Source organism: Calliphora vicina, chromosome 2 (genome assembly GCF_958450345.1).
Source record: "Calliphora vicina chromosome 2, idCalVici1.1, whole genome shotgun sequence".
In the NCBI taxonomy this organism is placed as follows: Eukaryota; Metazoa; Arthropoda; class Insecta; order Diptera; family Calliphoridae; genus Calliphora; species Calliphora vicina.
In genome coordinates this window covers 11,828,650-11,846,441 of record NC_088781.1, presented here as the reverse complement: position 1 = coordinate 11,846,441, position 17,792 = coordinate 11,828,650, and the positions used below count along the sequence as shown (strand labels likewise).

The 17,792-nt window shown below is 31.7% G+C and overlaps 1 protein-coding gene across 14 annotated transcripts in view; it reads right to left on the bottom strand.

Annotated features, from left to right (window-relative positions):
- Msp300 (Muscle-specific protein 300 kDa) overlaps positions 1-17,792 on the bottom strand; it is a 204,422-nt gene that overhangs the window by 132,819 nt on the left and 53,811 nt on the right. For all 14 annotated transcript variants that reach the window (XM_065499429.1, XM_065499430.1, XM_065499435.1 and 11 more), the window contains exons 3-6: positions 6,603-6,875; positions 3,034-3,197; positions 2,687-2,966; positions 12-2,618 (exon numbers count right to left, since the gene is read on the bottom strand). In XM_065499429.1, coding sequence (XP_065355501.1) covers positions 12-2,618; positions 2,687-2,966; positions 3,034-3,197; positions 6,603-6,875 — 3,324 coding nt within the window. The remainder of the gene's footprint in view (positions 1-11; positions 2,619-2,686; positions 2,967-3,033; positions 3,198-6,602; positions 6,876-17,792) is intronic.

Genomic DNA, 17,792 nt, shown 5'->3' with positions numbered 1-17,792 from the left:
AACGAACTTACCTGGAAAACTACCTTCTCCTTTTCAAATTCTTCCATGCTGTTGACCTCATTGACAATGTTCTTCAAACTCTTATCAACTGTATTCATCCATTCAACCATGTCATTGAATTTTTCATGATACGATTCCCATTGGGCAGGAATTTGCTGCAGAGTCTCGCGCATGGTGGCAATTTTGTTCGATAATTGCGAATATTGGGCTTGGGCATTTTTGTAGGCATTCTCCAGAGTGTTGTCACTGGGTTGTTGCTGTTTGTAGGCTTGATCTAAACGGTACATATTCTGCAAACAATTCTCTAGTCTGGGGATGGAACCTTGATGTAGGAAGAATTGTTGGTTGCGTTTTAGTATAGAATCAACATCTTCGTTGCGATTAAGAGCTTGCTCTTCCAAATGAAGTTCCTTTTCAACTTCCTGCATTGTTTGATAGAATTGCGATTCTTCGGCACGGAACTCCAATTTCATTAAATGCAAGGGGGCTTGCGACAAAACATTTTGCCATTTCGATTGTAGCACTTCTACGGAATCAACTACGGGTTTCTGTTCTTGGGGTGGCAGAGTCTTCAAAAGATTTTGGGCCGAATCTACCAAATTGGGCATCCATCTTTGATTGACATTTTCAAAGAAATATTTCTGAGTTTCAATGGTAGTCTTGGTTTCAATGTGCTTTTCAATAAGCATAGTTTCAGCTGTGGTCAACCATTCGGTAACGACACTTTCATTTTCTTTGAAATGATTCCAGTTGTTAAGGGTTTCTCCTAAACGTTGCTCCCATTGCTGGGCATTTTGAATGACATAGTTGAAACGGTCATTCATTTGCTGCATATTATGTTGGGCCTGGGTGGGGTCAATGTTTTCATCAGCTGCCACATTTCTCAAAAGATTCTGGAACACTTTGTTCTTGCTCTCCAACATGGAACGGTAGTAGACGGTGCGTGAGAAGAATGTTTTATGTTTGTTCAATTCCTCATTGACCTTGTCGCGACCACCACCCAAACTGTGGGTACTTAATAAGGTTTCGGCTTCGTTAAGCCATTGATGGATTTCCTTTTGACCGGCTTCCAATGATTCTTGTTGTATGAGAAGTTGATGTATTAAGTGCAACTTATTGGGTATTTGGGCACGCACACGCACCAAGGCTTCCTTTTCCTGTTTAAGAGTCTTCATCATGATATCGACTTCTTCACGTGACAGATCCTGTATAAGACCCTGGATATTGCGGCTAATAGTTTTGAACAGCTCTTCGTTGTCGTCTATTTCAGAAGCCAATTTTTGCAGATCCTCGCTATATCTCTGGATCTGTGGACTGTCGCCCAATAGCAATTTTTGGCCTAGAATATTTTCAGCCGAACGCAACCACTGAGACAGCTTTTCAATTCCTGATTTATATTCTTGTCTAGAACGAATAATATCACCGGCATGCATGTATTTCTTAGTATTAGCAAATAATCTATCAAAACGTTCGGACAACAAACCGTGTTGCTGTCTCAAACTGTGGGCTATATTTTCTTCGCAAGAAGCAATCAAATAATTGGCACCATTGGCTAAAGCATCAAATTTGTCTTTCCATACTGTAATGTCTTGGAAGAAATTCAATTTTTCATCTTCTGACTGCATGACTTTTTGTTCAGCTAAATTAAGCCATTGCTCGCATTCGGGGCTTAATTGATTCCAAGTTCTCCAACAGTTCACCACCTCTTCCAGAGAGTTTTGGCAACACTTCAATTCCAACGATACACGCTTCCATCTTTCCTCGGTGTCATACATGAAACGGTCAATGTCCACTATATCCTTACGTGAGACATTGCCGTCACGTTTATATTCATCGACCACTTGCTGCATGTCAACAAATGCTTTCTGGAATTCTTGGAAAATCTTGTTGCGAGAAACAAAGTTCTTGTATTGCTCCAATTGCTGGGCTACTCTTTCTTCGGTGCCGTATTTACCGGTCCAGCCCTTCATTTTGTTTTCAACCAAATTCAAAAATGCTACTAAGCAGCATTTATGTTCTAGGAACTTTAATTTAATTCTACGTTCGCCAGCCCTAGGGCCAACCTCTTGCACACGACGCTCCATATTGCGCAATTGTTCTAAAGGTATTTTCTGGGCCAAAGGAGACCTCTTGGCATTCTCAAACATTGCAACAATGCGTGGCAAATCGGCAAAGAACAGCTTGTGTTCTTCTAGTTTACGGGAAATTACGGCAGCAGTTTCCTCGTTCATGGCTGTGGGTATGTCATTGTCCATAAGGATTTTTTCGGCTTCAGCCAACCATTTGCCCACCTCTCCAAATTCACCAGGCAATTCAGAGTCCAATAACCAAAGCCAATAGTTCATTTGGTATTGGACACGTTGCCACAAGGCATTAATATCCTCCCAATTGGAACGGGATACTTGCAAAAAGCCGCTTTGGCTTTCAACCAATTGCTTCAAACGATTGTACGTGGGCAAATGAGCATCAATTTCGGAACGAGCAATTAAATACTCGGCAAAGTCACGCGGGAACGAGTTGCCAATTACCATAGGCTCATATTCGGCAGATTTCTCCAATAAGAAGCGTTTGAGTTCATCAATTTCTTGTTGAATATGTGAGAAATCTTTACTAGCACCCTGGAAATGTTAAAGTGTGTTATATAAAATCTTGTTATAAAAATAAATTGTAGTTTAATTATAATTACCTTGGGTTCGGGATACTTGTGCAAGAACTGAGCCACATATGTCATTATACTCTTTTCATCTGGCTTAGGGACATCCACATCCTCGGCATCCAACAATTTAGCAATGCCTAATTTATTTTCGGCCACATCGAAAGCTGTTTCCAAGCGTTCGCGATTGTTGGCGTTTTTCTTTAATTCAGCCAAATTAACCAAATTGGCTTTAATGGAATCAATGAGAGCTAAGAAAGCGACACCATCCCTCCAACTGGCACCGAAATCCTTAACCTCAACTCCACTTTCCCTAATAAATTAAAGAAACATTAAATCATCTTTCTTTTTTTTTAGTTTATTCTTTATAAAATACTTACTTTGGCAGGGCATTTGTTACCCAATTGAGCAAGGTTTTTCTGGCTCCTTGCTTCCATTTTTCAGCCTTCATATCACTGACGTTTTTACCAACGCTGTCCAGAGAACTAACCGAACCACCAATTCCATGGCCCAAGTATTCGAGGTTGCGGCTATTCTCTTCAATCTACAAAGGTTGTAAAGAATTAAATAAATTATTTGTCTTTGTGGGATTTCTGATTTATGACTTAGTATATTTAAATGTGTTTTCAAAGTTTACATTTTACAATCAAACCGTGAAACATAAAAACTACTTCTAAGAAAATTCAAATAAAAAGTACATTTTTGAAACAACATTTTCTGAAATGTGATTAATGATGTTTTGCTTTAACCATTTAATTAACTTGAGATTTTCCGATTTTTAAGATTTTAGCGAAATTACACATACTTGAGCTGAATGATATTTTTCTTTTAGATAGACAGCTTGGTATTAATTAACTTTTCAAACTTTTAACTTGATGTTGTTGGGACAATACAATGCTCAACTAGTTTTCACTACTTTCTATATTTATATTGGAACCACAGGTTCTTTTTTAATTTCACTTGAATTTGATAAACTTTGGTGGGGGATTCCATTTGAATGATCCAGCTTCTTGGAATGATCCAGCTTTCTTGTTATTACAAACGGAATGACAAACTACTCATAGTGAAGGGTATACAAATTAACATAAATATTTTGGTCAATGGAAATTCTTGACATCTCTAAAATGCTGATAGAATACAGTAGTTATTTATAACATGGGCTGGAGCTAAAAAGACAATTATACAATTCAAGCAGACTAAATATATTAGAGATTGGACATTCGTGAAAAATTTAAAAAACAGAAAATACCAAAATAAGTTTCCTTGGGCATCTCTCATGGAGAGTCCCTGACTATTTGAATTTCCCTCCTCTTCACTATAAGGACAACACTGCTCCTGTCAACAGGCACCTGTCAGTTGACTCCTCTCTAAATTGCTGCGTTATTTAGTTTCAGTTTGACAGCCATTGATAGCAGAATCCGCGTGATTTGAGGAGAAAATGTAAATTAAGCTTTATTTTTGGCTTGATAAATACTATGGGAGCTCTGCACCATCAATTTAAATGGTCGAACGTTCTGGAGGACCAGTTGAGGTCTCTACACCCGAAACTATTGTAAAAAAGCTTGATATGGTGTTGGCCGATTGGAGATTGAAAGTGCGACATATTGTGGATTTTTAATTATCACTTGGTTTTGAGAAAGCTTTCCGCAAGATGGCTGCCGCATTCGCTCACAATCGACCACAAACACAATGGTGTGACAACTTTGGTGTTGTGCAGCCTCAATATGGACAAGTTTTCGCGGCATTTCGTAACCGTGGATCCACCACAATACACCAGAGACCAAACAGCTGTCAAACAGTGGGTTTATCGAGGTGAATCGGCGCCAAAGAAGGCCAAGGTGGGTTTGTCTGAAACCTTCAAAAGGGAAAAACAATCAATTGAGAATATTATTTCAAATTACTAAGTCGTTTAAATACGGATTTGGCCAAGAAAAGACTTTGTTTCACCTGGACAATGCAAGGGTGCGCACATGTGCTGTTTCCATGGCAAAAATTCATGAATTAGGCTCCGAATTGGTCCTTCATTCGCCCTATTCTCCGGATTTAGGTCCGAGAGACTATTTCTTATTTCCAAACCTGAAGAAATGACTCGGCGGAAAGAGATTTGACTCCAACGATGAAATCATCTAACACCTATTTTGATGACCTCGACAAATCTTATTTTTTGGAGGCTTTTCAAATTAAAAATTTTAACTCAACTATAACTCTTCTATAGCTTGGGGAATTGGACCACCGGTTTAGATATTGCAAATTTATATCCAGTGTTTTTCTAAATTCGCACACTCTGTTGCGTTGGCTTCAATTTGATTTAAGCGGATTTTAGGCAAATGACTGATAGTGGTTATTTAATTGGGTCGATATTTTTGTTTAATATTGACTGAATATGTCTGAATATCCGATAATACTCCCATTGTTGCAGAGGTGAAAATTCAAATTTTTTAATATGAAATTTTGGATAAATATTTTCTGAGTATAACCCAAATATAGGTCGAAATTTGATTTCAATATAAAGATAGCCATTGTTAAATCGTGTCCCCTACCAATAAGGATCCGGAATTATATACATTTTTACTACTCATAATCTTCAGATTGTATTATAAATTGAATTTTGGTAATATTTTGAGAATTATTTCTTATTCAAATCCCAGAGGCATGGTTTTGTTATCAATATATGACAAATATTTTGAATTGATGTATACGAAACAATGGTTTGAAAGAAGTAATTCTGAATTCAATTTTCCCAATCAAATGAAATTTTATGTCTCATATTAAAGAATTCATTACAAATTAATTCCACCAGTTTTGAAATTACAGATTTCTTTGCTAAATTCCCACACTGTGTTTCGGCGGCTTCAATTTCATTTAAATGGATTTTTAGACAAATGACTGTTTGTGGTCATTTAATTTGGTCGATATTTTTGTTTAATATTGTTTGATTAAACTTATTGCAGAAGAATTTAGTCTGAATATGCGATAATTGCAGAAGAACTGAAAATTAAAAATTTTTAATATGAAATTTTAGATAAATATTTTCTGAGTTCCAAATTTGATATATTAACCCATTAAAATGCAAAAATTTTTTGATCCTAAAGTTTAAATTCGAAGTATTTTTGTATCCACTATTCATTCCATAAATAACTTCTCTGACGTTTTCTCAGAATCGTTCAAAAACTATATAATTATTAAGTTTATTATTTAAATAATTTTACTTCTGAATGCGGCAGTAAAAAAAAGCATTCAAGTTGTTTGAATTTGGTCAAACTTTAAACTATATATTAAATGTATATGATATCGGTCATTGAATTCTAAAGCTCATTAAATGATTAAAGCAGAAGTCATCTTCGAAAATATTGCTGGGAACTAAAACTCCAATATATAAAACATTATCTTGCAAAATAAAATAAAAATACAAAAAACTACAAACAAATGAAATAAAGAGAAAAAACTAAAATCACACCGAATTATAATTAAACAAGTGCGAGAAATAAAAAAAAAAATAAATAAATTTACGATGATTGAAAAATAATAATAGATAATAATAACAAACAAATTAGAACAATTAAATTACACTTGTCTGATAGTAATCTACAGACAGTCTACAGATGTTTAGTTTTTAAATTACCTGTGGCTTATAATTAATAACTACTACTAGCTTTTTCCGCCTCTTTTTACGTATCTTTGCATATTAATTGAAAAATGTACAAAAAATATTATAAATCATAAATTTCAAATTAAAAAAATACATGTAAATAAATACATTTATTTTCTGCATAATATTTATGAATGAAAGAAAGAAATTAGCACAACTTTTAATAGGAAAAAGGCAAAATATTTTCTTTTTTTGTTTTTTCAAATAATTTCCAAACATTAAGTGAGTTTTCTGATATTCAACATTAAGTTAGGTGCTGCTGTATGTGTAAATACTTAGAGATATATATGATAAACTTACCTGGAAGTACAATATAATGGTCCATATCAGACCCAAAACGACTGGTGGTCTCCCATCCACCAAATCGGCTGGATTGATATTAACTAATTTTATACGTTTGCTTGCCAAGAATTGTAATGCTGTGTTGGCATTGCTAAGGAAATGTGGACGTCTTAGAACGCGACCCCTTTCTACGGGTAGCTTTTCACCAGATAACACTTCCAAAAGTGCTATTAATTTTGTACCATCGCGCAAATCGTTGATTAAATCATCCACTCGAAGCGGTGGAACACGCTAGAAAAATAAAAAAAAGGATTCAATTATTTAACATAAAACGAAATTAATCTATATATAAATTTATTTAAAATAAATGCAATAGAATTGAGTGTCTTAAAGTGTTTTTTTATTACATCACAATTTCAAATTTTAAAAATATAAATTTCATTAGCATATGAGTACGAATTCTTCATAATCTTGAGACGTGATCACCTTGATCATGGACAACCTTAATTAAACACAAACAGGTAACAGAAAAAAATGTCAATAGTTTTGTTTCTTTACACAATAAAACTGAAACTCAAAGTTTAATATAAACAAATACGTTTATATTTCGAATGTATTGTGTCAAACCGGCTTTATAACATCTTGAGGTTATTCATGTGAATATCGAGAGTTTGAAATTAAAAGTTTGTTTTTAATATTTTAAAAGTTTTAAACTGATTTCATTGCAATTAGTATTATGTAAATAACTTTCACACTAATTACGATAAACGATCTAATAGAGGCCGAAATTTTAAATCAATATAAAACCAGACATAGTTAACTCGTAACCCCTATCAATAAGGAACCAGAATTATATACATTTTTAGAATCGAAAACTACTACTCAAAGCCATTAGATTGTATTATAAATCGAATTTTCGTTATATTTTTAGAATCATTTCTTATTCAAGTCCCAGAGGCATAATATTGCTATCAATACAGAACAAATATGACCCGACCCTTTTTGATTCCCGGGAATCGGGAAATTTTTTCTACATTCCCGGGTACCCGGATATTCCCGAAATATATAATAATGCTGTAAATTAGGAATATTATAGCCAAATTTCATATAAAAACTTAGTGTTATAATTATGAAATATCAGAACTTCGAATTAATTAATAAAATTTGAGCTTAATTCACTAAAATCTTAATCCATAATTAAAGAATGTCCATAAATCCATTCCTAATATTTAATTTAATTAATTTTAAAGTTAATTAATAACAGAATTTATTCAAACTTTGAATGATTAAATCTTTTAAATCAAATCATTTACAAAATTAATTGAAAAAATTGTCTTAAGCCTTTTTGTACTAGATTTGAATTGAAGAAAAATTTAATCATTTAATAAATTTTTGCAGCTATTTTGTTATGGATTTGAAAAAGAAATTTAAATAAATTAGAATGATTCAATAAGAAATAAATTCTATAAATAATGAATTCACTTTTTAAATTTTCATACGAAAAGCCCCAAATAAATAATAATAATAAGCGGTCTATTATTGCCGAGATATAAGCAAAAAACTGTAAAAAACTTTTCACTGTTTTTTGGTGAAGAAAAAGAGTTCTAACTTGTTTTCTGTGTATTTTAGTCAATTTTTATTTAATTTGGCAAAATTTCCGGGAAATTTGTACCGGGAATTCCCGGGATAAAAACCCTAAATATGACTGAAAAATGCGGGATTTATGTTTTTAATAAGTTATATGTCATTTTGAAGGCTACATATCTGACATTTATTCCCACTTAATTACTGATCATTATAGTTTAAACAACAACGTTTTTTTGCTTCCAAAATGTCGAATTCACGGTTTCAACGTGCGAGATATGGTTTGTGCGGTTCAGAAGTGGTGATTTCGGAGGACAAACATCGTTCAATGCTGCCAAAAAAGTTTGAAGACCAAGAATTGGAGGCTTTACTCCATGAAGATTGATGTCAAACTCAATAACAGTTTGCAAAATCATTGGGAGCTATTCAAGCAGCAATTTCAAAACGTTTGCCAGCAGCAGTATTCATCCAAGAGGAGAGAAAATGGAAAATACGAATTCAAGCTGAGAGACCTAGTAAGACGATTTTGCATGTTCGAAGTAATGCTTGAACGCCATAAAAGAAAGTAATTTTTTTACCGAATCATTGCTTGCGATGAAAAATGGATCCATTACAATAACCTGAGACATAAAATATCGTATGTGAAGCCTGGCCTAGCAGCCGAATCTACACCAAAGCCAAATATCCATTAAGTGGGACCAAAACGTCTTATCTATTATGACCTACTAAAACCTGATTCGTTTGAAGCGATCATTGGCCGAATGATGACCAGAATATTCGGCCAGACGCAGAATGCTCTCTCTCTGTAATACGCTTCACTTCAGAACAGAGTTTCCGAAATTGGCTTGATTCGTTTGAAGCGAGCATTGACCGAAAAAAGCCCAGAATATTCGGCTAGATATGATAATTCTATCATCACAACGCTCAGCCACATATTGCAATACTTGTAAAATCTATATAGAAAGAAGTGGTTGAGAAGTTTTGCCTCACCTGCTTTATAGTGCAGACCTTGTCCCGTCCGACCTACTATTTGTTTCGATCGAAGCAGAACGCTCTCTCTGGGATACGCTTCACTTTGGAACAGATTATCCGAAATTGGCTTGATTCGTTCTGGGCCTCAAAAGATGACCAGTTCTTTTGGCTCAGAATCCATATGTTGCCAGAAAATTGGGAAGAATTCCAAAGCTAACAATGACCAATAATTTGAATAAATTTATTTTGTACAAATGTTTCAAAATAAAAGCTAAAAATTTGAAAAATTCACACATTTTTAAGTCATACACCAAATATATCTATCGGTAACGGCAATTGCAGTTATTTCGCTAACTGTGCTCATGCGGAAAAGGTATGTATTTTAGTGGTAAATGTAACAAAACTTGGTTTTATGGAAAAAATTGCTGAAATTTCTTAATTCTGAATTAAGATTTTAGTAAGACAAGCTTAAATTGAATTAACTAATTTAAAGCTCTACTTAAAAATTCTTCAAAAACAATTTATTTTCGCTTATAAAAACTCTGACATTCATAGAATACGGGGCATTGAAATGTTGATTTCAAAACACAAAAATCGTACTCATCCAGAATATTGATACAACTTTATAGGATCTCAAATGAATATTAATAGAATTACTACTCCAGTCTTTAGATTGTATTGTGAATCCGAATAAGGTAAACGTTTTCCTAAAGAGTAAAATTTTCAGAACTTTTAGACACATACAGGCCTGTCACAGAATTCCATTCCGATCGAAAGTGCAATTAATTCCGTATTTTGCTTCTTCAGAAAAAGTAAAACGAACATTTTTTTCGGAATGAAACTTCAAAGTGGAATTGATATTTGATTGTAATTATTTGGTTTTCTAAAATTTTTAATAAATTTCTGTACCAAAACCTTCACATTTTCTTAATATGAAAAAGGCTGTCAAATTAAAATACAGAATTATGAAATATTTTTGGAATTAATAAATTACACGGAATCTGAAGAACCTAAAACGAAATCGATCGGAATAAAAACAACGGAATGAAACCATTCCGAACAAAATGTGTGATAGGCCTGATAATTTGCTTAATAACTATTGTGAATATTTATTGTTTTTGTATTATAGATAAAGGAAAATATCTAGGATTAGTTAAAATTTTAGATTTTTGGAGCAATCCTCCTCATATATTTTAAAATTCATATTGATTTTATGCAAACGCGTCAAATAATTTTATGGCAATATTACAATAAAATATGTATGTGTGTGAATGATGAGTGATGATGGTCAATAAACTGGCAACTATTTTAAAGCCCACGCCAGCCTCCTTGAAACTGTTTGTACATTTATGCCTGGCACAGCATCGATGTTAATTTTCGAAACAGAAATTATATACATACATTTATTTTTTCATTCTCTTTCCTTTTGCATCAAATAAAGTTGAGTTTAGCAAAGTTTAGAGTTATGTTGCCAAAAAGATGTTGGTCATAAAATAGGCGTGAGTGAACGAACATGCAGCCATACATATATAATAATGTGATACTCACACGTATTAAAGCCTATAGCAGAGATGGCAATTTCAAGTCTATTGTTAAATTTGTTCAAAAAATACCGCAGTATTTTAGAAACTTTGGAAAAATGCTGTTTAATATAATAAATAGTTCAGAAATTGTTGAAAATCTATCGGAGAAAAACGAAATACCAAAGCATTTATACTGGATCATTCTGGATTTTGTTAATTTTCTATTTTTAATTACTAGAAAATATCAGCATAAAATTCCACCTTTCTAGGTTCATGTATTTAAATATTATCGGGAACAAAATATATACAGTGGTAAATTCGAACAAAGTTGTTCATATATTTTGATACAAAACTGTTTACGGTTCAAATTATATTGTTAATTTTTTGACCGATTTTTGCTTGAACCGATTTTGCACATTTTCAATACCAATCCTTTCTAATCAACAGAGAATATTTGGGGCAAATTGCAACCCCATAGGAGCTTCACTCAAGACCCTATCGACCTTTAATAGTCAGATGAAGGAGAACGTCTTACAATTGTATAATCAACCAAAATATACATAAATTATTGATTACTTTTATTTTCAATAAAATTACAATTTTGCCAGCATTTCAAAATTTAAATTTTCCATGGCTGGTCTACTATACGCCAAACGAAGGCAATTGAAGAACTGGTTTCATACATATTTGTTTAGCACATATTGGAGAGGCCACTACCAAGATTTTATTGCCAATCATAAAAAAGCAGTAAACATTTTAAAAGTATTTTTTCATATTCGTGGTATGGATTTATGTGTATTGACGAGGGTTACTCAGGGAGTCTCTTCAAAATATGTAATTACAAATTATTTCTTCAAGTAACTTTTAACTCAATATAATATTTTTTTTTTACAATTAATTTCACATTTCGTATGTAATTTCTACACAGTCATTCAAGCAGATATATTCTGGATCTTTATAGGTAGAATAGTAGATTGAACGAAGTCCTCAAATAGCTTGGGAAAGTATATTGCAGGTAAGATTTTTTTAGGAGCTTATTCATTTAGAGGGAGTTCTGTTCGAGAATTTTTACTTTTTTTTTAATTTTAGGTTGAGGGTATCAACCTATGAATAGAATAACAGAATTCTATTGGGTGGAAGAGTTAAAAATGCGGGAAAATTTTTTACAATATAAATTTATTCAAAGTATTGGCCATTGGTAACTATGACATTTTCTCATCTTTCTGGCAACATATGGATTTCGAATCAAGAAAATATCGGATATTCTGTTCCAAAGTTATGCGTATCCCAGAGAGAGCATTCTGCATCAATCGAAACTAAAAGCGGGTGATGCATAACTTCCCAACCACTTCATTCTAAATACTTTTTAATAGGTATTAATTACAATATGTGGCCTAACGTTGTCATGATGGAATATTACGGTTTAATATCTGGTCGCATATTCTGCAATGCTCGCTTCAAACGAATCAGTTGCGTTTGGTAGAGGTTCCCAGTAATGGTCTGGTCAGATTTCAGCAGCTCATAATAGTTGGCCGGGCTTCACATACGATCTTTTATGCCACGGTTTATTGTAATGGATCCATTTTTCATCGCAAGTAATGATTCGGTGCTAAAATGTTTTTCTTTTATAGCGTTCAAGCATCATTTCGGACATGCAAAATCGCCGTTCAAGGTCTCTCGGCTTCAATTCGTATGGTACCTAATTTCCCTGCTTTTAGATGAATCCTGCTGCTCGCAAACATTTTAAAATTGCTTCTTAAGTAGCTCCCAATGATTTTGCAAGCTCTTGTTGAGTTTGACAACAAACTTCATGGATTAATGCATATTAAAAACTAGTTGACCGCCCCGCCTTCGCCCGGTAGCATTTTTCTTGAAGTTTCTCCAACCCACATACACCTGCCTGCAAATTTATTTGCAAATAAAATATCTAAATTTGTACTGCATACTTTAGGGAGCTTTTTTATTACAATTGACTGGACACAAAAAAAAATCCGAGTTTTACCCGGAATTTCTGAATTTTGTTCTTTACAACCCATCTCCTGAAAATTTCGAATCGAATAAAAACAAGTAAGACAGCTATATTCGGCTGTGCCGAATCTTATATACCCTTCACCAAATTATACTTTAAAATAAATTTTTTTTAAATATTTTTAGGTAAACAAAATTTAATTTTTTTTTTTAAATTTTTTTTTGAAATTGTTTTTTAATTTCTTTTAAAAAAAGTTTTTTCCAAATTTTTTTAAAATTTTTTTTTTAGTTTTAAATTTTTTGACAAAAAAAATTTGTTGAAAAAAAAATTCGGGTTAAAAAATATTTTTCCCGATTTTGACCCATTGTAGGTCCAACTTACTATAGCTTTATCTACATCGTTGCAATGGACTTTGAAATATCTATCATATTGTCTATATTAATGACTTATTAATCCAGATATAGATCAAAAATAGGTAAAAAATCGAGGTTTTCCCGGTTTTTTGCTCATATCTCCGTTATTTATGGACCGATTTTGCTGATTTTAAATAGCAAACTTCTCGAAAGCATGTCTGACAGAATTATTGAAGATTTGGATCCCGAAGATATCTGGGGTCTTCAGAAAATTGATTTCAACAGACAGACGGACAAACAGACAGACGGGCATGGCTTAATCGACTCCGCTATCTATAAGGATCCAGAATATATATACTTTATAGGGTCGGAAATGAAAAATGTAGAAATTACAAACGGAATGACAAACTTATATATACCCTTCTCACGAAGGTGAAGGGTATAAAAAAATCAGGCAAATCGCTCCAGCCGTTCTCACGTGATGCCATTACATACATGGACCATTTAATATATATGGGGCATTTCATGTCAAGTGAACCAACTTTTGAAATCGATGTCTTCCGATCGGGATGAAATTTGCACCAAGGTTAGCTCTATTGGATAGTAACTCAGACACAATTTTTCAACAACATCGGTCGAGAACTCTCTGAGTTATAGGGGGTAAAATTTTGACAATTTGGTCAAACAGGGGTTTTTTCTTATCCATTTAACTTATTACCTATTGTTCTTAGCAAAATGTGTCCCAAATAGTATAGATAGCTATTTCTTCGATCTTTCGAAAAAAAATAAAAAATTTTTAATATTTTTTTTCCGAAATCAAAAACTTTTTTGACTTTTTTTTAAAATGCGTACTTTTTTTTTTTTTTTTTTTTTCTTAAAATAAAGTTTAGATATTTTCCTTGAACACCTACTTGGTCGCTTAGTGGGATGCGAGTGGGATATCTATCAAAATAAATATTTTGTAACTCAAAACATAAAATTTTTGACTTTTTTTGCAAAATCAAAAACTTTGTTGACTTTTTTTTTTCAAAATGGACCCTTTTTTAATCTTTTTTTTTAGGTCAAACAAAAGCTTAGATATTATCCTTGAAGACCCTTTTGGTCGCTTAGTGGGATGCGAGTGGGATATCTATCAAAATAAATATTTTTTAACTCAAGACTTACAATTTTTGACTTTTTTTTTTGCAAAATCAAAATTTTTTTCCAATATGGGCCCTTTTTTAATTTTTTTTTTGCTCAAAAGAAAGCCTAGGTCCATTCCTTTAAGATATTTTTAGTCCCTTAGTGGGATGCGAGTGGGATATCTATCAAAATAAATGTTTTAACACAAAAATTGTATGTCTTGAGTTACAAAACATTTATTTTGATATATATCCCACTCGCATCCCACTAAGCGATCAAAACCATCTTAAAGGAATAGGCCTAAGCTTTCTTTATAGCAAAAAAAAAAAATTACAAAAAGGGCCCATTTTAAAAAAAAGTCATAAAAGTTTTTGATTTTGCCAAAAAATCAAAAATTGTATATCTTGAGTTACAAAATATTTATTTTGATAGATATCCCACTCGTATCCCACTAAGGGACCTAAAATATCTTAAAGGAATGGACCTAAGCTTTCTTTTGACTAAAAAAAAATTTTTAAAAAAGGGCCCATTTTGAAAAAAAATTCGAATTTGCAAAAAAAAAGTCAATAATTGAATGTCTTGAGTTACAACATTTTTATTTTAATAGATATCCTACTCACATCTTCCTAAGTGACAAAATAGGTCTTAAAGGAAAAGACCTAAGCTTTCTTTTGAGCAAAAAAAAATTTTTAAAAAAAAGTCCCATATTGGAAAAAAATTTCGATTTTGCAAAAAAAAATTAAAAAATTGTTACAAAATATTTATTTTGATAGATATCTCACTCGCATCCCACTAAGGGACTAAAAATATCTTAAAGGAATGGACCTAGGCTTTCTTTTGAGCAAAAAAAAAATTAAAAAAGGGCCCATATTGGAAAAAAATTTTGATTTTGCAAAAAAAAAGTCAAAAATTGTAAGTCTTGAGTTAAAAAATATTTATTTTGATAGATATCCCACTCGCATCCCACTAAGGGACTAAAAATATCTTAAAGGAATGGACCTAAGCTTTCTTTTGACTACAAAAAAAAATTTAAAAAAAGGGCCCATTTGGAAAAAAAATCGTATTTGCAAAAAAAAAAGTCAAAAATTTTAAGTCTTGAGTTAAAAAATATTTATTTTGATAGATATCCCACTCGCATCCCACTAAGCGACCAAAAGGGTCTTCAAGGATAATATCTAAGCTTTTGTTTGACCTAAAAAAAAAGATTAAAAAAGGGTCCATTTTGAAAAAAAAAAGTCAACAAAGTTTTTGATTTTGCAAAAAAAGTCAAAAATTTTATGTTTTGAGTTACAAAATATTTATTTTGATAGATATCCCACTCGCATCCCACTAAGCGACCAAGTAGGTGTTCAAGGAAAATATCTAAACTTTATTTTAAGAAAAAAAAAAAAAAAAAGTACGCATTTTAAAAAAAAGTCAAAAAAGTTTTTGATTTCGGAAAAAAAATATTAAAATTTTTTTATTTTTTTTTTAAATATTTTTTTTCGAAAGATCGAAGAAATAGCTATCTATACTATTTGGGACACATTTTGCTAAGAACAATAGGTAATAAGTTACATGGATAAGAAAAAACCCCTGTTTGACCAAATTGTCAAAATTTTACCCCCTATAACTCAGAGAGTTCCCGACCGATGTTGTTGAAAAATTGTGTCTGAGTTACTATCCAATAGAGCTAACATTGGTGCAAATTTCATCCCGATCGGAAGACATCGATTTCAAAAGTTGGTTCACTTGACATGAAATGCCCCATATATAGACTAAAACCGCGTTCAAAAGATCGCCATCTATTGTAAACCCCGCATTTTTAAGTCATTTGCCGAATATGTAATAAATTATTAAAATTTAAATTTTTTTTCAATCCGTTATACGTTAAATTTTCAGTGTGTCCCTCGTATATTTGTAAAAAATTTCATGTTTATTAAACATTTGAAATTTTTGATTTTGTATTTTTAGTGTAGGTGTGTTTTAATGTAGTTGCAGACATGATTTTTTTTAGCACATTTTAATTTATGTCGCCGGCCGGCAATACTTGTCTGTTTTCGAGTGTGCCCACAAATATAAACCGGATTTTTTCCATTCCCGGACTTTTTTTTATTTTATTGTATAAAGAATACAATAATAATCTTTTAGTAGGAATTCTTGATACATACTAACAAATTTTTAAAAAAAAATCCAAAAAAATAAAACTTTTCAGAATAGCGGCTGAAATTATAACTACTTTAATATAAGAAAAATAATAAATGTTACCCTTAAATAAATTGGTAAATTATCCATAATACTGGAATATTTTAGAAAGAAAGAAGTAGGGTTATTCTTCAAAATAAATATTCATATAAAAAAACTCAGGAGATTGGATCAGGTTTTAATTATGACCCAGGATTAAAAAGCTTCTGGTGAGTGTTTTCCTGATTCCTCTAAAGGAAACCCTAATTCCCCAATTCTTTAAATTATATGCCAAAATGTTTATTTCATATGTACTATGTATATAAAGTTTGTATTTATATGTTACGTATGTACATTTTGTAATAATTCGTGAATAATTCTTATAAAAATAATGATGGCTGGCTATTTTTGCAAATATTTAAAAATACTTTTTAAAATAAATATAATTTTTTTCATTATATTTAGATGAAAAATTTGAACAAATGGACATTAATTTGCTGATGGGCTAAATGAATCATATTTTATAAATATGAAACTGAACGAAAAAAAAATAATGAAAAATTGCACAAAAAATCATACAAAACAAATGGATAATAAAAGCAATTTTGTTTATTTTAAATGAATTACGTCAAATATGTATGTACGTACATATATTTGTAGATGGCAATATAAATATTGGCCAAAATTTTTAGAATTGTATACATTCATATAAATACTAATGTCTATTATGGGTGATCCTAAATAGGAATTTATGAATTTCAAATACAACTCCCACAAAATATTGATCCCTTTTAACATCTGCAAGAAATTATTATGAGTGTATTGATTGATAACATGTGACACTAAGTACTGAATAACACAGTATTCAATGGGTATTACTTAGAAGTAGTATAATAATGAGTTATTTATATATAAGCATTTAAATGTACACGTCATACAAAGAATCAATATAATTCTCAATTAGTTAAGAATATTTTACACATAAGTACTAGTTCTGTTTTGCCAAAGGAGAGGGAATAATTTCCGGTTTTCTCGTCGTCTTCAAAAATACAAAACCGTGTGACATCATAGTCATGACTTATTTAACTCCTTATTTGTAACATTTTGTGGCAAGTATTGGCTCCAATGGCATTTCCTTTTTAAAAATTTTATTATAGTAAAATTGCTAATATTTAAAACGTTCCCAATAAGCATTTTTACTGTAATTCAAGTTGAAAGCAAGTTTAATTCAAGCCAGGAATTATATTCAAGCATTCTCCAATAAAAAGGAAACATAAATTCAAGCCATATGTTTTTTGTTTGAAAATATTTAATTTTTTCAAATATTTTTCAAGTTTAAAATATAATTAAATTTGCATTCAAGTCAAATTCCAACAAAATGCTTGAATTTTTGGGGCTTTGGTGCTTATTTGGTTAAAAGTCATTATATTTGCATTTAAAGCCATTGAAAACTTGTAATGAAAACTTTTATGAAAATTTTTGATTAATTTTTTTTCATTCGAAATTCGTCACATCTAAGTTA